Source organism: Grampus griseus, assembly GCF_964374135.1.
Source record: "Grampus griseus genome assembly, chromosome: 5".
NCBI classification, from domain to species: domain Eukaryota; kingdom Metazoa; phylum Chordata; class Mammalia; order Artiodactyla; family Delphinidae; genus Grampus; species Grampus griseus.
In genome coordinates this window covers 76,596,548-76,618,300 of record NC_138998.1, presented here as the reverse complement: position 1 = coordinate 76,618,300, position 21,753 = coordinate 76,596,548, and the positions used below count along the sequence as shown (strand labels likewise).

At 38.8% G+C, this 21,753-nt stretch overlaps 2 protein-coding genes across 4 annotated transcripts in view; one reads left to right on the top strand and one right to left on the bottom strand.

Annotated features, from left to right (window-relative positions):
- The window catches only part of IQCB1 (IQ motif containing B1), a 45,962-nt gene extending 25,867 nt beyond the window's left edge, over nt 1-20,095 (bottom strand). For 2 of the 3 annotated variants that reach the window (XM_082654673.1, XM_082654675.1), the window contains exons 1-6: nt 20,011-20,095; nt 19,443-19,525; nt 14,841-14,952; nt 14,447-14,609; nt 12,218-12,347; nt 1,763-1,856 (exon numbers count right to left, since the gene is read on the bottom strand). In XM_082654673.1, the coding sequence (XP_082510799.1) occupies nt 1,763-1,856; nt 12,218-12,347; nt 14,447-14,609; nt 14,841-14,940 (487 nt within the window). In that variant the 5' untranslated portion in view covers nt 14,941-14,952; nt 19,443-19,525; nt 20,011-20,095. Of the gene's footprint in view, nt 1-1,762; nt 1,857-12,217; nt 12,348-14,446; nt 14,610-14,840; nt 14,953-19,442; nt 19,526-19,862; nt 19,979-20,010 lie in introns of those variants that run through there. The other variant, XM_082654674.1, reaches the window with a different exon arrangement.
- A 203-nt stretch (nt 20,096-20,298) lies between these two features.
- The window catches only part of EAF2 (ELL associated factor 2), a 50,160-nt gene continuing 48,705 nt past the window's right edge, over nt 20,299-21,753 (top strand). Inside the window, exon 1 of the mRNA XM_082654797.1 lies at nt 20,299-20,441. Coding sequence (XP_082510923.1) covers nt 20,333-20,441 — 109 coding nt within the window. The 5' untranslated portion in view covers nt 20,299-20,332. The remainder of the gene's footprint in view (nt 20,442-21,753) is intronic.

Sequence of the window (21,753 nt, the reverse complement as noted above, 5' to 3'; positions counted from 1 at the left end):
ATGGATAATTCACTAAAGGTTGCAAAATAGCACTATTCTATCATACCCTTTTCACTTATTAGTTGGGATATGTTTATAAAGAAAAGTTTCTCCTCATCAATATGTAAGAAAAGGCAGTATAAATGCCGAACTCTCCATTTAACAGTTTTCAAAATGAACTGGTCCCCTAGCAGACTCTAATGGTAACTTTTATTAATAATGGTATGGGAATATATAAAAAAAAGATTAGCAAAATGTTGATAACTGTTGAGGCTCAGTGATGAGTACATAGGGGTTCATTATACTATTCTACTTTCCATAATAAAAGGTTAAAGTTAATAATCTCACTATATTTGACGAGTTTTAATCCACTGTAGTTATTACCCTTATTACTGTTCAAATTTCGCATTTTTAGCTAGTAGAAGCCTCCTTATGTTGGCTCCTGAGTCCTTTTCACAGAATCCTAACAGACTTTGATTGCTTCCTTCCTATCTAGTTATTCAAGATACTTCTGGCTTATCTTGCATATTTTCTACCTCATACCTATATATAGTCAGCCATTTCCAAGGAGGTGGTTCTTTTGAGAGAAAAGGTTACTGGACATCCTAATTTTGTATCCAATTGTTTACCTTAGTTTTAATACCTACTTTATTGGTGTTTTAAATCTACAGATTGATCTGAGGAGTACTGTCACTTTTGTTATAATTTTTGAAAAGGAATATGGCGTATTTAAAAATTTTTCAAGTATTCACTCTCTCACTGTCTCTCATTAACTAGGTCTTTAATATCTCACTATAGTGTGGCTAAGTACTTTATATTTTTGATAAAATAGTTCTTTAAGTTGGGAAGTTTATACTAATATTTGTTCTATAATGGGAAATGAATAGATAATGCTTATTTTTAAAAGAAGTATTCAAGCATGTTACTTAGCTCTATGTGGATATAACTACCAAAAGTATTAGTTATACTAATCGAAAGTAGTTGCCTTTAGAAAACGGGAACTGGAGTGAGGTGTGAGGGCCAGGGATTGTGTGTATTTTTTAAACAATTCTTACGGAACTATCCGACTCTTTAAATTATGCACAGACATAATTCTGAGAGTAAAAAATAAAATATTAATATTCAGTTCAATTTTAACGTTCTAAAAAATATCAATGTTCTTATATTATTCCTATATAATTACATTTCTCTTAGATTAAATCTTTCAAGAAGGTAAGAATGTTGTCATGATTATTATTAGTTTACTTTCTTAGTCTTAAGGAAACATAATATAAAACTAACATGTATTTGTATTGCTCAGTGTAAGTACAGAAATCCTATATAGTAACTTTCAAGTTTAGTAAAATATCACTATATAAAAGCTTACTCTTACATCAATAGTTAGGCTGTGAGTTAAATTATATCTATACTCTGTACATAGGGATGTCTATCATACTAAGTCTAAAATATAACTGTAATCTTTGGGGAAAAAAAAAAAGATTTTCCCTAGACTAAACTGTTAAGATCATTAATCCTTATCTTAGATTTGCTAAATAGAAAAAACTAAGGAGAAAGTTATATTTTAGCAATTTTCCACTTAATGTAACATCCACATTGTTGATGTTGTCTATTTAAAGCTGGAACATCCAAATGTGCTTTTACTTTTTGTGTGTGGGGTTATTTCAGTGTGGTTTCATTTAACTGTGGTTATCTGTAGTTAATGGGGTATTTATTTTTAGAAAAAAAACAAACTGTTAGCAGGTGACTCTACAATGACTATCAATTAAAAAATCTTTTTTCTTACCATTCTGGATGAGTTGAACATGTCCTCCCAATAGCCAGAAGAGAGAATCAGTCACAATTTCAAAAAAGTGTAGTAATGCATCTTTTTCTTCACCCTTAACACACACACAAAAAAACCAATTGACTTTTCTGTAATTGTTTTAATTAATAAAAGAATAGACTTCTCTCTGAAGAGTCACAGGACCTGGTTTCTGCATCTATCTCAGCTATTTATGAGGTACATGATCTTGTAGCTTTTAGTTTCTTAATTTATAAAACTGTGGTAACAGGCTAGTAATACCTACTCTACTTAACAGAAATGGTTGCTATCCAGAGGTCAAATGGAACAATATACGTAGTATAAGAACTACAAGTTGATACACTAGGATTTTTCGATACCAGCTATACATAAGAATCATCTGTGGAGTTTTAAAAAATATCCCTGTGCACAGGCTTTAGTCCAAACATACTGAAATCTGAATCTCCAAAGTTAAAAGTCGGACCTCTGACTCTTTACAAGGTTAGGTGTGTGATTTGTTTATGTAGCCAGGGTTGAAAATCACTGCAATATGCAAATGTAGGTGTCAACATAAAAAGCATTATTATTAGTGCATTTCAGTTGCAGCTTCTACTCTATGACTCCATGAAGGCAGAGACCATGTTATTTAGCTCTCCACTATACACCCAGTGTCTAAAACAGTTCTGACACACAGTGAATGTTCAATCAATATTTATCCAATAAATAAATGACAATTTTTTCTGCTTCTTTCCTTCTGGAAAGTAGGGTGAGAAATTATTCTACATTAGAGTATGTGTCACAATGGGAAATAAGAAACAGATTACATTCACAATTCTGTCTTACTGGCCACATAATTTTAGTGGAAAGTTGTATAAAGGCCATTTATCTTATCCATGTCATGAATGTACTGTGGCCTAAAAGTAATGACAACAGCAAAAACATGGCTGCTATGGTTACTCTTCATAAAAATGAAAGTATTTTCTTCCTCAGGGTTAGATAGGTGCTTAAATAAATGTATACTGACAAATATACCAACAATCAAAAAAGAAAGAAGTGTCACATTAGATCAAGAATCCCTTTAGTCCAATAAACTGCCTTAGCCAGTTTCACTGAAATAAAGGGCACAGTAATCTTCATTGCTGCCAACCTCAAGGTATAGTGCTGGGCTCCTATACTTACTACTTTCCTTTAAAAACCCATTAGATAATGTCACCCACAAATTCATGGCCTCTGAGACTGGTTAACAAAATTTACCCTTAAGTCACTACAAAATTCTGGCAGTTATTTTCCTATTCTTACATATAAAATACATATATTGGGTTGGCCAAAAAGTTCGTTCGGGTTTTTCTGTACCATGTTATGAAAAACCCAAATGAACTTTCTGGCCAACCTAGTGTGTGTGTGTGTGTGTGTGTGTGTGTGTGTGTGTGTGTGTGTGCACGTATATATATATATGTATATGTGTATGCATATTTTAAATTAGGCCATAATACCCTGTGTATGTCCCACCATGTGCTCTACTACCTACTTGCTAGCTAATTAAAAAATATATATATAATTGGGAAACAACTAGGTAGATAGAACTAATAGATAAATGGACATATATACACTACCAAACGTAAAACAGATAGCTAGTGGGAAGCAGCTGCATAGAACAGGGAGATCAGCTAGGTGGTTTGTGACCACCTAGAGCAGTGGGATAGGGAGGGTGGGAGGGAGGGAGATGCAAGAGGGAAGAGATATGGGAACATATGTATATGTGTAACTGATTCACTTTGTTATAAAGCAGAAACTAACACAGCATTGTAAAGCAATTATACTCCAATAAAGATGTTAAAAATAATAATAATTCTGAAAAAAAATTCAGTTTTCTTTTTCTTTTTTTAACACTAGAAACAGAATTTTAATTAATTTTAAACCAAAGTCCAAATTGATCCATTTTAGTCTGTGCTGATAATTAACTTTTTCTGTGCTTCCCACTGCCATGATAACCCATCAACAAACAAGTGCAGGGACCTTCAAGATAGTGGAGGAGTAAGACGTGGAGATCACCTTCCTCCCCACAAATACATCAAAAATACCTCTACATGTGGAACAATGACTACAGAACACCTACTGAACGCTGGCAGAAGACCTCAGACCTCCCAAAAGGCAAGAAAATCCCCACGTACCTGGGTAGGGCAAAAGAAAAAAGAAAAAACAGAGACAAAAGAATAGGGACGGGACCTGCACCTCTGGGAGGGAGATGTGAAGGAGGAAAAGTTTCCACACACTAGGAAGCCCCTTCACTGTCGGGGACAGGGGGTGACCAGGGGGGAAGCTTCAGAGCCACGAAGGAGTGCAGCAACAGGGGTGCGGAGGGCAAAGCGGAGAGATTCCTGCACAGAGGATCGGTGCCAACCAGCACTTAGCAGCCTGAGAGGCTTGTCTGCTCACCCGCCGAGGTGGGTGGGGGCTGCGAGCTCAGGCTCAGGCTTTGGAGGTCAGATGCCAGGGAGAGGACTGGGGTTGGCTGTGTGAAGTCAGCCTGAAGGGGGCTAGTGCCCCATAGCTAGCCGGGAGGGAGTCTGGGAAAGAGTCTGAACCTGCCTAAGAGGCAAGAGACCATTGTTTCCGGGTGCGCAAGGAGAGGGGATTCCTGCTCCGTGTGCCCAGAGACAGCAGAGCACTGCCTAAGCGAGCTCCAGAGATGGGCATGAGCCACGACTGTCAGCTTGGACCTCAGAGATGGGCATGTACCGCTAACGCTGCCGCTGCTGTCATCAAGAATCCTACGTGCAAGGGCAGGTCACTACTCACACCCTCCCTGGGAGGCTTTGTAGCATGCCACTGCCAGGGTCCCATGATCCAGGGAAACTTCCCTGGGAGAACACACAGCACACCTGAGGCTGTTGCAATGTCACACTGGCCTCTCCCGCCACATGCTTGGCCCGCATTCCAATTATGACTACTGTACCCCTCCCTCTCCCTGGCCTGAGTGAGCAAGAAAGCCCTAATCAGCTGCTGCTTTAACCCCCTCCTGTCTGGGCGGGGAACAGATGCTTGAGAGGGGCTTACACACAGAGGTGGGGCCAAAACCAAAGCTGAACCCCAGGAGCTGTACAAACAAAGAAGAGAAAGGGAAATTTCTCTGTGCAGCCTCAGAAGCAGTGGAGTAAATCCCCACAATCAACATGATAAACCCTGCATGTTTGGAATACAGGAATAGACAATGAATGTTCCCAAAATTGAGGCGGTGGACTTCGGAGCAACTGTAGACATGGGGTTTGCTTTCTGCGTCTGATTTGTTTTTGGGTTTAGGTTTATCTTAGTTTTTAGTGCTTGTTATCATTGGTGGGTTTGGTTACTCTCTTCCTTTTTATTTTAAAAAAATTTTTTTCCTTTTTTCTCTTTTTGTGAGTGTGTGTATATATGTTACTTTCTGTGATTATTGTCAGTTTAGGTTTGCTTTTACCATTTGTCCAAGGGTTCTGTCTGTTCGTTTTTGTTGTTGTTTGTTTTTGTTTGTTTTCTTTTTATCAGTGTGTGTGTGTGTTTCTTTTTGTGATTTTGTCTGTACAGTTTTGCTTTTACCATTTGATTTGGGGTTCTATCTGTTCATTTTTTTCTGTTTTTTTTTTTCCTTCCTTTTCTTCTGAGCCATGCGGCTGGCAGGGTCTTGGTGCTCTGGCCAGGTGTTAGGCCTGAGCCTCCGAGGTGGGAGAGCCAAGTCCAGGACACTGGACCACCAGAGACCTCCAGGCTCCACATAACATCAATCAGTAAGAGCTCTCAGAGATCTCCATCTCAACACTAAGACCCCGCTCCATACAACAGCCAGCAAGCTCCAGTGCTGGATGCCCCATGCCAAACAACTAGCAAGACAGGAACACAACCCCACTCATTAGCAGAGAGGCTGTCTAAAGTCATAGTAAGTTCACAGACACCCCAAAAAACACCATTAGACACGGCCCTGCCCACCAGAAGGACAAGATCCAGCCTCACCCAGCAGAACACAGGCACCAGTCCCCTCCACCAGGGAGCCTACACAGCCACTGAACCAACCTCACCCACTGGGGGCAGACACCAAAAATAATGGGAACTACGAACCTGCAGCCTGTGAAAAGGAGACCACAAACATCATAAGTTAAACAAAATGAGAAGACAGAGAAATATGCAGCGGATGAAGGAGCAAGGTAAAACCCCACCAGACCAAAGAAATGAAGAGGAAATAGGCAGTCTACCTGATAAAGAATTCAGAGTAATGATAGTAAAGATGATCCAAAATCTCAGAAATAGAATGGAGAAAACAGAAGAAACATTCAATAAGGACCTAGAAGAACTAAAGAGCAAACAAACAATGATGAACAACACAATAAATGAAATTAAAAATACTCTAGAAGGAATCAATAACAGAATAACTGAGGCAGAAGAACAGATAAGTGACCTGGAAGATAGAATAGTGGAAATAACTGCCGCAGAGCAGAATAAAGAAAAAAGAATGAAAAGAACTCAGGAGAGTCTCAGAGAACTCTGGGACAACATTAAACACATCAACATTTGAATTATAGGGGTCCCAGAAGAAGAAGAGAAAAAGAAAGGGTCTGAGAAAATATTTGAAGAGATTATAGTTGAAAACTTCCATAACATGGGAAAGGAAATAGTCAATCAAGTCCAGGAAGCACAGAGTCCCATACAGGATAAATCAAAGGAAAAACATGCCAAGACACATATTAATCAAACTGTCAAAAATTAAATACAAAGAAAAAACATTAAAAGCAGCAAGGGAAAAGCAACAAAAAACATACAAGGGAATCCCCATAAGGTTAACAGCTGATCTTTCAGCAGAAACTCTGCAAGCCAGAAGGGAAAGACAAGACATGTTTAAAGTGATGATAAGGAAAAACCTACAACCAAGATTACTCTACCCAGCAAGGATCTCATTCAGATTTGATGAAGAAATTAAAAACTTTGCAGACAAGCAAAAGTTAAGAGAATTCAGCACCACCAAACCAGCTTTACAACAAATGCTAAAGGAATTTCTCTAGGCAGGAAACACAAGAGAAGGAAAAGACTTACAAAAAACACATGCAAAACAATTAAGAAAATGGTAATAGGAACATACATGTCGATAATTACCTTAAAAGTAAATGGATTAAATGCTCCAACCAAAAGACACAGACTGGCTCAATGGATACAAAAACAAAACCCGTATATATTCTGCCTACAAGAGACTCACTTCAGACCTAGGGACACATATAGACTGAAAGTTAGGGGATGGAAAAAGATGTTCCATGCAAATGGAAATCAAAAGAAAGCTGGAATAGCAATACTCATATCAGACAAAATAGACTTTAAAATAAAGACTATTATAAGAGACAAAGAAGGACACTACATAATGATCAAGGAATCAATCCAAGAAAAAGATATAACAATCGTAAATATTTATGCACCCAACATAGGAGCACCTCAACACATAAGGCAAATGCTAACAGCCATAAAAGGGGAAATCAACAGTAAAACAATAATAGTAGCGGACTTTAACACCCCACTTTCACCAATGGACAGATCATCCAAAATGAAATAAATAAGGAAACACAAGCTTTAAATGACATATTAGACCAGATAGACTTAATTGATATTTATAGGACATTCCATCCAGAAACAACAGAATACACTTTCTTCTCAAGTGCACATGGAACATTCTCCAGGACAGATCATACCTCGGGTCGCAAATCAAAACTCAGTAAATTTAAGAAAATTGAAATCATATCAAGTATCTTTTCCGACCACAATGCTATGAGACTAGATATCAATTACAGTAAAAAAAAAATTGTAAAAAATACAAACACATGGAGGCTAAACAATATGCTACTAAATAACCAAGAGATCACTGAAGAAATCAAAGAGGAAATCAAAAAAATACCTAGAAACAAATGACAATGAAAACATGATGACCCAAAACCTATGGGATGCAGCAAAAGCAGTTCTAAGAGGGAAGTTTATAGCAATACAATCATACCTCAAGAAACAAGAAAAATCTCAAACAACCTACCTTTCTGCATCTCAATAGATGCAGAAAAAGCTTTCGAAAAATTCAACACCAATTTATGATAAAAACTCTCCAGAAAGTGGGCATAGAGGGAACCTACCTCAACGTAATAAAGGCCATATATGACAAACCCACAGCCAACATCATTCTCAATAGTGAAAAACTGAAACCATTTCCTCTAAGATCAGGAAAAAGACAAGGTTGCCCACTCTCACTACTATTATTCAACATAGTTTCAGAAGTTTTAGCCACAGCAATCAAAGAAAAAGAAATAAAGGAATCCAAATCGGAAAAGAAGAAGTAAAGCTGTCACTGTTTGCAGATGACATGATACTACACATAGAGAATCCTAAAGATGCTACCAGAAAACTACTAGAGCTAATCAATGAATTTGGTAAAGTAGCAGGATACAAAATTAATGCACAGAAATCTCTTGCATTCCTATACACTAATGATGAAAAATCTGAAAGAGAAATTATGGAAACACCCCCATTTACAACTGCAACAAAAAGAATAAAATACCTAGGAATAAACCTACCTAAGGAGACAAAAGAACTGTATGCAGAAAACTATAAGACATTGATGAAAGCAATCAAAGATGACACAATCAGATGGAGAGATAGACCATGTTCTTGGATTGGAAGAATCAGTACTGTGAAAATGACTATACTACCAAAGCAATCTACAGACTCAACGCAGTCCCTATCAAACTACCAATGTCATTTTTCACAGAACTAGAACAAAAAATTTTACAATTTGTGTGGAAACACAAAAGACCCTGAATAGCCAAAGCAATCTTGAGAAAGGAAAAAGGAGCTAGAGGAATCAGGTTCCCTGACTTCAGACTATAGCACAAAGCTACAGTAATCAAGACAGTATGGTATTGGCACAAAAACAGAAATATAGATCAATGGAACAGGAATAGAAAGCCCAGAGATAAGCCCACACATATATGGCCAACTTATCTTTGAAAAAGGAGGCAAGAATATACAATGGAGAAAAGACAGCCTCTTCAATAAGTGGTGCTGGGAAAACTGGACAGCTACATGTAAAAGAATGAAATTAGAACACTTCCTAACACCATACACAGAAATAAACTCTAAATGGCTTAAAAACTTCAATGTAAGGCCAGACACTATAAAACTCTTTGAGGAAAACATAGGCAGAACACTTTATGACATAAACCACAGCAAGATTCTTTTTGACCCACCTCCTAGAGAAATGTGAATAAAAACCAAAAATAAACAAATGGGACCTAATGAAACTTAAAAGCTTTTGCACAGCAAAGGAATCCATAAACAAGTCAAAAGACAACCCTCAGAATGGGAGAAAATATTTGCAAATGAAGCAACTGATAAAGGATTAATCTCCAAAATTTACAAGCAGCTCATGCAGCTCAATATCAAAAAAGGAAACAACCCAATCCAAAAATGAGTAGAAGACCTAAATAGACATTTCTCCAAAGAAGATATACAGATTGCCAACAAACACATGAAAGGATGCTCAACATCACTAATCATTAGAGAAATGCAAATCAAAACCACAATGAGGTATCACCTCACATCGGTCAGAATGGCCATCATCAAAAAATCTACAAACAGTAAATGCTGGATTGGGTGTGGAGAAGAGGGAGCCCTCTTGCTTGTTGGTGGGACTGTAAACTTGATACAGCCACTATGGAGAACAGTATGGAGGTTCCTTAAAAAACTAAAAATAGAATAACCATATGATCCAGCAATCCCACTACTGGGCATATACCCTGAGAAAACCATAATTCTAAAAGAGACGTGTATCACAATGTTCATTGCAGCACTATTTACAATACCCAGGACGTGGAAGCAACCTAAGTGTCATCGACAGATGAATGGATAAAGAAGATGTGGCACATATATACAATGGAATGTTACTCAGCCATAAAAAGAAATGAAACTGAGTTATTTGTACTGAAGTGGATGGACCTAGAGTCTGTCATACAGAGTGAAGTCAGAAAGAGAAAAATAAATACCGTATGCTAACATATATATGGAATGTAAAAAAAATGGTTTTGATGAACCTAGGGATACGACAGGAGTAAAGGCACAGATGTAGAGAATGGACTTGAGGACACAGGGAGGGGGAAGGGTAAGCTGGGACGAAGTGAGAGAGTAGCACTGACATATATACATTACCAAATGTAAAATAGATAGCTAGTGGGAAGCAGCTGCATGGCACAGGGAGATCAGCTTGGTACTCTGTGACCACCTAGAGAGGTGGGATAGGGAGGGTGGGAGGGAGATGCAAGAGGGAGGGGATATGGGGATATATGTATACATATAGCTGATTCAGTTTTTTATACAGCAGAAACTAACACAGCATTGTAAAGCAATTATACTCCAATAAAGATGTTAAAAAACTAGTGTGACAGGAAGAACTGGATGGGCTCAGTGGCAGAGGCTGGGCTTTCAGACCAAGGAGAGCTGGTCCTCCTGCCCTACCAGCCTGTCTATCATACCAGTACCTGCTCCACTGGAACCTGAGTCATGGACTCAGACAGCAACTTCCTGCCTGGATTCTGGACACTTCTGTGTCCTCCTGGCCCTGTGCACTGAATCCTGTCTCTCGTCATTTTCTTTTTATTCACCATTTTAATTTGTTCTGTGGTCAAGTGGCCCTCTTTTTTTTGTAGCTGATTTACTCCCTTTGATGTATATACTAAACAGTTTTTTATCTCTATACAAATACCATGACTAAGAATAAGAAAGTATTATGAAAACTATTGAAGGACTATATAAATGAAAAGAATATAATTATTATTGCTTTTAAGTGGGGAATATTAAATAAAAGTGCTTTGAAGAAAACATAAAGCTTTCTGGTCTGAGCTATTCATGAGATGGAAATTCATTTTACAAAGGAGGAAGTTGAGGTGGAGTGAAATCAAGTGATTTGCCCAAGAACCCAGAGTTAGTCTGTGGCACAGCCAGAAAAGAAATCAAGTTCAACACAATTTCTATAGTTCATGTTGCTTTAACTGAACTGAATTATATCTAGAAAATATGCAAAGATTTATTTACTGCTAGCATCCCTCAAAATGTCAATGGAGATGGTAGAAGTGGCATCTGTGACCCATATACTCTACCATTAAGTTAAATTCTCTGCCAACAATACTCATACTCAAACCACTTTTTTGTCCATACTGTTGTATATCTTGCTCAATTTCACTCATAAACTTTTTAAACTTATTTTTTTGAATTAAAAATATATCTGTCTTATGTTTTCTATAAGAAATACCTAGAGGTTTTATCTACTTTATTAGCCTGAGAGTTGTTTAAAGCCAAAACTATGTGTATTCCTTATATACCCAAAGCATCTCAAATCGAACTTAACATCCTATAGTGACTTACATTATTTCCCTTCATAATTCACAAAAGTTTTGAATCTGCTCTATCTCTGATGTGGCAGTAGGCCCAAATGTACATATAGCCAAGAACTCTTCCAAGGTGGAATTTCAGCCTTGTGGACTTATCACTCCTTATATATTCTATATCCAAACTGATCTAATTGACATTTACAGAACATTACACACTACAACTGAGGAGTTCACATTCAGGTAACGGGGAGTCTTTGCTTTTGCATGGTACCATGTTAAATGAAATCTGTATATATCAAAAGCTTTACATGTCCCTGATATCCATGAATTTCAGTTAAGACAGCACTGTGCAAAGCAAGGACAGCTTGTAATGGAACATTCACCACTATAAAACATATGGAGTGCCACAAAACAAGTCTGAAAATACTTCAAAGGACTGAAATGACAGAGTATGTTATCTGACATGACAGAATTAAATTAGAAACTGATAACAATAAAACAGCAAGAAAACCCTCAAATATTTCAAAACTAAGCAACAAACTTCTAAATGATCCATAGGTTAAAAAAAAAAAAAAAAGTACATATAGCATCCAGCATAATTCACCCAAGAAATACTTGTTGGACTGAAATGAACCCAAATGTTGAGGTTGAAACATTTTGACTAGAGAGGATCTGAAGGAGCATATAGAAAGTGCACCTTTATTCTTCTTCACCATTGGAGCTACTGAGAAAAGCCTTGGGCCTAAAGAACAATACTTTCTTCCACTACTGATTTAAGTAGAAAGTATGTTTTAGGAAAATGTTATGGAAATAAATGTCTATGGGTGATGCTCAAAACTGAGTAGTAAAACAGATCCTTCAAAAAGCATATTGTCATACAATATGCTTCAGTCAGCACTTTAAATATTTCAAATGTAGAGATTTTCTTTTTTTTGGTCGTAGCTTTCAAAATGTTTGAATCCATTACTCTAATTGTACTTTCAGCCAAATATTGCACACCTGAAAAAACAATGTGGAACATCGTCTCAAGAATTAACTTGTTTTGGCTACAAAACAAAAAACCCTAAATAAATACATATACCTTAGCTGCGTTGATGAAACATGTTTGCAATTGCCTCCCCAAAACCAGAAAATTTTCTACAGCTGATGGAAGCAATTCATTGTAAAATTCCTCTGCATCTTCTCCTGGTTCCAAACCCACACAGCAATGGCTGAAATAAGAGCACAAGTTTGTGATTCAGTTTGTGCTAATTATAAATTTTAGATGAATGCTAAAGCTTCTATAGACACCATGCCTTAATGAGAATTTTTAGTATCTTTCTTTTGTTGCCAAGCCAATAAAGAACTTTTACAGGAAAATTAGTGTAACGACTTTCTTAACAAGTAACAAGTAAACAGTGGTGTGGATTTTGCCTGTACTTAGAGCTAGGCCTTACCTGTCCTAAAAACTTACTTGTCAATCCTTCAGGAAACAAAATACACTTGGTTCACAATAAAGAGAAAGAGGCAAGTTTTCAGTGAAGGGGCTACACACACTCTAAAAGCAATAGAATACCATTCAAGAGTAACATATGTGTTAACTGATACATTTTACACATCAGATAGCTGAAAAATAGCTAGGGTAGCATTAGTCTACAAGGGACAGATAATCAATTTTTTCCAACAGATCTACTTTCCTAAAATCTGAAAAATATCTGACTGCACATTCCCTACATCAGAAGAGGAGACAGCAAAAAGTCTAGTAGGAACAGTTTACAATATACATTGAAAGAGAGAAGGTTATTTAGAGAAATGGGTCCTCTTGAAACCACACATAAAGTCACCCCCTGGATACGAAACGAGTATATTCAAAAGCCTCAACGGTAAGAATTATTTGTACAGACTAATACCAAAAAAAGTCCCCAATCCAAGAATGGTCTCTTTGTGTGTACTCTAATAAGTAAGTATCGATGTTAGAGGCTTGTGCAGACACTGATAAGCAACAGTGACTACATACTGAGTGCACTAAAAACTGACTAATGCTCAGTGTCTTTTTTTTTTTTGCGTATCAGTTCCTAAGGTCAATAGACTTACACTCACATGTACCAGTTTCTCTTTTCCCTTTGGTTTCTAAAGTTAATTAAGAGTACTATTTTCATTGAAAATGTTAATAAATGAAATACATTTTTTGTACGTTCACAAACATGGGGATTTCTTAAGACTTGGAGTCCACTTCTGAGAGCCTAGCTCCATCAATATTTCCATGAGCTAACATATCTAACAACACAAAGACATAAGGCTTTATTTACTTAAGGAAATAATTAATCTTGAAAATTAAGGTATTAAAAAATATTACATGTGTTAACTGTTTTTCCTAACTGTATACCTTGAATCTGGCCTTTATCTATCTATGTTTAATTATAAGCAGTTTCAAAAGCTAAGATCCAACTAGTACTGCGCATTTTCAGTTACTTAATTAGGAAGTGGCTTAGACACTGAGAACACCTGATTTATTTTATTGCCTCCTATATGAAAAAAGATTTTGATCTTTTTCTCAAAATTTCTAGCATGGCTGATCTAGCATCTACTGATCAGTAAATGCTGCTTCTAAATTTATTGACATGATTTGGGTTACTTAATGAAATATACAGTTGAGACAGCTATACCAATACACTGTGAAATTAAGTTTCTGTATCTCTTCTTCTGCAGCCCTTTGCTTATGCCTTTCATTTCAGCACCTATTTCATTCTGCCTTGTATGATAAATCCACATGACTGTCATCCCATGTCTACTGTAAGTTTTTCCAGTATAAAGCTAGTGCCTTAATCTATTTATTTCTTCAATATTCTTTAGTCTTTAGTCTATTAGGCCCTTGGGATTCAGTGGTGAGCACAAGATCACCATCTTCGTAGAGCTTATGGAGTGAAATTGACAGTGAAATATTCACAAATACAGTTAGGAATAATAATATATAGTATGAAGGAAAAGTACATCCATAACATACCATGGGATGCCAATGCTTGTTAGCCAGATGAAGCAAAGAAAGCAAATGTTGAAATTAAGAATCTACTCAGGCTTCCCTGGTGGCGCAGTGGTTGAGAGTCCGCCTGCCGAAGCAGGCGACACGGGTTCGTGCCCCGGTCCGGGAAGATCCCACATGCCACGGGGCGGCTGGGCCTGTGAGCCATGGCCGCTAAGCCTGCGTGTCCGGAGCCTGTGCTCCGCAATGGGAGAGGCCACAACAGGGAGAGGCTCGCGTACCGCAAAAAAAAAAAAAAAAAAATCTACTACTATATCCCTTAACAACAAGCTGATTTATTGTTCATTTTACCTTAATATCTGTGTAAGCTGGGAAATTGTAGTCCAACCACCCTGGATTCGAGAACAATCTTGACTGAGGACCAAGAGGCAATACTGAATGAGATCATAACAATATATATCTTGTTTGACTTTCTTCAACTCTGAGCTTCCAAAAGGTGTGTTGTTTATTATTTCTAAGGCAAAAGGAAATAAGATATACTTATTTTTGCTCAATAAATCCAAGAGTTATCCGTATTTTTATAGGTTGAATAATGACTAAAAATACATTAAAAAGGAAAAAGAAATCACTGCTTTATCACAGTGTTAAGATTTCACTGAACAAATTAAAAACAAATGCTAAAATTGTACCCATGATGGAATTTGTTTTGTTTAAGTGTCAGCCGATCACAAAAAGATTTTCTTACCTTTTAACTTCAACAGTATAACAGGGACATTCTGCTCAGGACTTATTGCAACTTCAGCAGCTAGAGATAAGATCCTTGGGTCTCTACCCATTGGCTTCATTTCTCATACCACCTATATTTGACAAAATCAGAAAAATAAAGGTCAACAGCCTAAAACATTCACCCCCTAAATAATGTTTGAAATATAAATGACAGCAGCTTTGCTTGGTTCAAGAAGTGAAGGGTAGATTTTTCTCATTTCTTCCTTATAGGGAGAAATTGGTTTTTCCAACTAGTGTACCTCTAAAAGAGCTAAAGACCCTTATACCATACTGTAACAGCTACACTAGGTACTGTTTATTGTGCACTCTCTAAGAGTCAGAAACTGTGCTTGGTGCTTCACATTCACTCTCCCTAATCTGCACAACAATCCTAGGTTAGGAGTTAATTTTCTTTCATCATAAAAGAGAAACCGAGTGTGCAGAAATGAGCTAATACAGGCCTAAGACTGATATCTTTTTTAAAGGTCTTCTTACAAGGTTGGCCCTTGCCTGGTGTCTAGGAACTTGGATTTCAGGAGGGTTTCCACCAATTTCCTAGTATGACTGGCTCACTGGGCCTAAACTTTGTAAAAACAATGTGGTTTATGTTGAACACCTGCTTTCTTTCCTGAAGTCTGGAATTCTGATATGCGGTAGCAGAGGATGCCTACATGACCATCTCCAATAAAGACTCTTGTCACTGAGTCTCCAGTGAGCATCCCTGGTAAACAACACTTCAACGTGTTACTACAACTCACTGAAGGAGGAATTAAGCATGTCCTATGTGACTCCGCTGGGAGAGGACTCTTGGAAGTTTGCACCTGTTCTCCTCTGAATTTCACCTCATCTGCCTTCTCCCTTTGACGATTTTCCTTTGTATCCTTTTAGTGTAATAAATCATAGCTATGATTATGATTATATCCTGAGAACTATGAGCCCTCCTAGCAAATTACTAAACCTGGAGTTGGTCCTGGGGATTCCCAACACACAATTCAGAAATGTTATTATAAGATAACCAAAGCTTGTTTATAAATAGCATAGTGAATAAATCAATTATCTTAAAAAAAATCCACATCCCAATTCAATTTGTCGCTAAAACTTTTCTTTAAAAAATTTAAAGAAAATTAAATTCTTTTAATTAAGGCATTCAAAGCTCAAAGATACCATTTTTAAAAAAGTATAATCTTAACTTATTTATAATAAACACTAACATATATTAAGTGCTTACTATGAATTAAGCACTGTGCTAAGTGCTTTCATATGCATTATCTCATTTAATCCTCACAACAGGACTATGAGGTAGAGTCTTTAATCACCTACATTTTACAGATTAAAAAAAAGTAAAGTTTGAAGAAGTTAAGAAACTTGTCACGGTTCCACCAGCATGTGGTGGAGTCAGTATTCAAATCCAGATCAGTATGAATCCAATTTCCATTACAATGTTCATTATATTCCTTCCCACATAAAAGAGTAAAGAAACACAAAACATATTCCCAAATAACCTACTTCTCACTTTTTAAGCTATTATTCTTCATAACTGGCACCACAGTTCACCCTTTATATTAAAGAGTTGGGGACTTCCCTGGTGGTCCAGTGGTAAAGAATCCACCTTCCAATGCAGGGCATGCAAGTTCGATCCCTGGTTGGGGAACTAAGATCCCACAAGCCGTGGGGCAACTAAGCCCACACACCACAACTACTGAGCCCACACGCCTCAACTAGAGAGCCCGCGTGCCGCAAACTACAGAGCCCACACGCTCTGCAGCCCACGCCACAATGAGAGAGAAAATGTGCAGGCCATGACTAGAGAGAAGCCTGCATGCCGGCACGAAGAGCTTCCGTGCCGCAACGAAAGATCCCACATGTTGCAACTAAGACTTGATGCAGCCAAAAATAAGGTAAATAAATAAATAAAATATTTTAAAAAAAAAGAGTTGGCCATAATACAGGATCCAAAAATCATTCCTTTTTAGGTAAAATACAGATCATTAAAAAACAAGTTTTCTGGAAACATTTTTAAAGAAAGCCCAGCACAACTCTTGGCACATAGACTTTCTAGGAGAGTGGATATAGTTATCTCATTCTTTCCAATGGCTGCATTATGCTATGTTTCCTTTGTAAGAGAGTATCAAAATATATTTAAACATCTCCTCTACTGGAAGTCATTCAGAGTGTATGCTAGTACAAGCAATGCTGCAATGAATATCAAAGTATATGTCTTAGGTACTCATGATAGTACTCTGTGGGATGAATTTTTCCCTTGCAGTCAGATGGCTGGGTGGCAGGACACATATTTTAAAATTTTTGATTAGATACCAAATTTTTCTCCAAAATGGGTGTTCCAATTTATACTTCCACCAACAATGTATGAGGGTGCTCACTTTACTATGCCTTCAATAGTACCTAATGTTATATTTTATATTTTTGTCAATCCGCTAGGTGAAAAATGGTATCATCTTGTTTTGGTTTTTTTGTTTTTTATTTTGCGGTACGCGGGCCTCTCACTGTCGTGGCCTCTCCCATTGCGGAGCACAGGCTCCGGACGAGCGGGCTCAGCGGCCATGGCTCACGGGCCCAGCCGCTCCGCGGCATGTGGGATCTTCCCGGACCGGGGCACAAGCCCGCGTCCCCTGCACCAGCAGGCGGACCCTCAACCACTGCGCCACCAGGGAAGCCCAATCATCTTGTTTTAATTTCTATTTCTTTATTAGGGAGGTTCAGCACGTTGCATGTTCACGGGCCATTTATTCTTTTATATATTTTCTCTTCACATCCCTCAACAATTTTTCTATTGGCTTATCTTATTCTTTTGTAGAAGCTTTAAGTTTTTCATACATGGATATACACCCTTTATCTTTTATATTGGCTATAAACACTTTATCCTCATCTGTCGTTTATTTATTAAAGCTTGATTATGGTTTTACCGTAGTTTTACAATTTTTATGTAGTCAAGTATAACAATCTTCCCTCTATGACTTTGCCTTTGGTGTCATGCTTAGAAAGGTCCTCCCTACCCTAAGAGCTAAAATATAATCTAATTTTTTCTACTGTTTTTATTATTTTGTTTTACTTATATCTTCAAAAACATACTTTATTTATATCTTCAATACAAATGTAAGTTATTTTTGTGAGTGGTTTAAGATAGGAAGCTATAACGTCAGATGAGGTTACAGATTGGTGTAAAAAGAACAAATGCACATAGCTATCATAAATTTCTGAGATAATTTATCATGAATGGATACAAGAGAAGCAATCTGAAATGTCACTTGGGTATATTTTTACATTCTATTTAGTCCATTAGTCTATTTGTTTCTTCCTGGGCTAGTACAACATATTTCATTTAGATGTATGTTTAGAGAAAATTCACATTAGAAGGTAAGCTTCACAAGGGCAAAACTCATACCATCCTTGGTGGCTGCCTTCTTACCTCTTTGGTTCACTGTTATATTCCCAGAGGCTAAACTAGCACTTGGCACGTGGTAGGTACTTAGTATTTATATATGTTGAAACAATGAATAAATGTACAAACTTTGGGTATTCCAAAACCTCAACTTCTTGATGCTCTGCTTTTCTCCTGGTTATAAATGGAAACCTCAGACTTCCGGTTGAAAGCCTTTTTAAAGTAAAATAGATTCACAACACTGTTTTTCCCCTCTGGCTAATATAATAAAACATCACTAAAACATCATCACCACCACCAAACATGCGTAGGGCTCTATGATAGACCCAAGGTTCACAAAGATTTTATATAGGACAGATTTCCTGCTCACATTCTGGTTAGGAAAGAAAAGTATACACACAGACCTATATACGCACATATGTAAAATAAAATAATTATGTAAAATACATTACATGCCAAATAGGTGACACAGATGATAAGAATAAAGACCACAGAGTCAGAGGACAGGGTTTCCATGAACAAGCTTTCTTACCTGTAAACAAAATAATAATTCCTACCTCCTAGAGTAATTCAAGGTTTAGAAAAGAAGGCAACCACCAAAGATGGCCCTAAAATGTTGCATGACAGTAAAGTCTCAGAAATAATAACCATTCAGAGAGCTTTTACTTTATCCCATGAATTGTTTTCAATGCTTTCTTGTCCTAATTTAATCCTCTCAACAACTGTAAGGTATAATAAGTACTATTATTTTTTCCTCCCATTTTAATGATCAGCATCCTTAACTTTGGTTTGCACAAAGTCATACTGTACAGAGTATGAAGCTGGGGTTCAAACCCAAAGATTCTGGCTTTAGAACCCGAGCGCTTAACTACCTCAGGGAACAGTCTTAGTCCGCCTTAAAAGAGTAGAATTTGGACAAGCGGATAGGCTGCGAGAGACACATTCATCTACCTGCCTGGAACAATAAATTACAAACCTGGCGACGGTAGCAGTTAAGTAAGAAAGTTTTCGGATTACGTAATTACCCTGAAAAACCACCGTTATGGCAACCATTTGTACACCTTCTCTTGGATGCTTCTCTTCTAATACAGCACTTCTCTCATCTTTACCCTTAAACTCACGAACTTTTGACAGAAAAAATGAAAAAAAAGACAATTATTTTTCAATTATTAATGCTATTACCCTGCTGCCAGAGCACAAGGTCTGGCCTTGATCTTTTGGGAATTCGGTCTTCAGGGCCGTGCCGTTACCGCCGCCACAGATCACTGTGAAGAAGATAAAGAAGGTAACCCAATGGATTCCAGCTGCAAGTAATCCTAAATATCTGCAGTTCCAAACTCTGAAACTTTTTTACCCGCCCCACTTCACCCTCCTCCCTCTATCCCAGTCCTTATACCACCAGGAACTTCCTCTGGAACATAAGGTCAAAAAACGATTGCTGAGGCAACGGCGTCGCCTTCAGTCAGGTCCACCGACCGCGTCTCTGAGGCCACGGGCGTCTCTACTCCGGATTCTAGAGCCGGCTTTCGTGCTATCTGGCCTTGGACAAGACATCAGGCCTAGTGCCCAGGCTCCGCCCCTCCCCCGCCTCAGTTTCCACACCAGATCTCCACAGAAAAGGCGTGGAGCAGGCCGATTCTCCCTTTAAGAGCTCCTACAAGACGGGTCGCTTGGTCCAGAAGCCTGCGGTCCGGGCCTCCCGGTATCCCGGGGCGCCCTCCTTCCCCAGCCGCCCAGTCAGGTCGGCTACCTCAGTCCTGTTTCACGCTGCTCCGCCGAATAACCCCGCCCCCACCGCGCACCTCAGAAACGCGGCGTGCCGGGGTCTGCGTGCGTCGCAACGTGGGAAATGGAGCCTGGCTGCAGGACCAGGAGCCTCGGGGCCAAGGGGCGGGGCGCCAATCTCCAGGAGGCCAATCAGCACGCGAGAGGCCGGGTGGGACCGCGCTTGTCGGCCGCGGGGCGGAGGCTATGGTGGCCACGCCCGCGGCGGCCGAGCGCCTGTTCTTCAGGCTGAGTTGGCAGAGGGTAGTGAGCGTCGGTGGCCGAGGCAGAGTTGGAGCCGGAGGAGAATGATGAATGGAATCGCGGGAACTTCGCATATTGACAGTCGCGAGCGGGTTCTCAAGTTAGGGGAGAGTTTTGAGAAGCAGCCGCGCTGCGCCTTCCACACTGTGCGCTGTGAGTGAGGACGACCCCCGGGGAAACTGGGGGGAGCTCTGGGTATGGGGGTGCGGAAGCACAACTCTCTCCAAGTCGTGTTCGAACAGAGGCCCCCACCCCTTATTCTATGGGAGAATGCGATGCCCAGCGCGACCCGCTGCCCTGTCCGGAGTGCTAGGGGACCGGTGGAAGCAGCCTGGTCGAGCAGGTGTGGGTAATTCTGAGCAGAGAGATTTAGGTAAGACCAGCAGGTAGAAAGGGACGCTTTGTGGAGGAGGTCTACAGGGGTGACTATGGGTGGAGGCAGACGTGACTGGCGGATCATGCAGAGGTGGTAAGGAAAGTATACAGTTGACCCTTGAACAACGCAGGGGTTAGGGACGTCGACCCCGCGCAGTGGAAAATCCACGGACTGCTATCTCTGCCTCAAAAACGAAGGAATCGATACATGACTCACCCAAGATCCCGAAGCTGAAGCCGTTTGGGTAGAATCAGGACTCAAACTCTGTAGTTTTTTTCATTACACGTATTGTGATCTCTAATGGAACACAGACTTTTCCCCACACTTCGTTAATTTAAAGATCTTTAAGATGAAAATACAGATACTCTATTTAATGGAAAAAATCCTCATGTAAGTGGACCCGTGCGGTGCAGACCGGTGCGTGTTATTCAAGGAACAGCTGTAATAAGGTGACAAATGGAAGGGGGCAAAGGGAAATGGGAAGGGAAAATGCCTTTAGGTTGGTAGGGAAACATTCTCTCCCTTCTTAACTTTTGGTGTCTGGCTGATGAAAATTCCTTTAGGTTGGTAGGAAAACATTCTCTCCTTTCTTCACTTTTGGTGTCTGACTGATGAGGGTTCTTATTTACTGTGTTCCTGGAGAAATATTCTGGACGATTCTAATAATCTGTATCTCTTTTGGACCCCTGATTTCATTCAGTCACTTATCAAATACTGATTATCACTGTACTGAAGGGTGTGTTATGAATTTATTAGAAAGATATTTACCCCCTGTGATTTCTCCTTTTGGTTTCCCTTTGTCCTCTGGAACTAGTTTTGATACATTTTTCTCTTTTATGTTATTGAGGCTACCTCAGTTCTGCTTCAGTAGTTGGATGCTTTAATAGTTGGATGGTGTAGATTCCAGGAAGGAAAATATAGTATATTATGATTTGGTATGTAAAACATTCATTTTTTGCATAATAGCCCTCATAGAATTATAGAGTGGGAAGGAAACTTTGAGATCATTGAATCATAACCTCTTATTTTTCTGTGGCCAAATTGTAAAGTAGGTATTTTTTCACTTCCTCTTTCTAGCCCTGCCCTTCC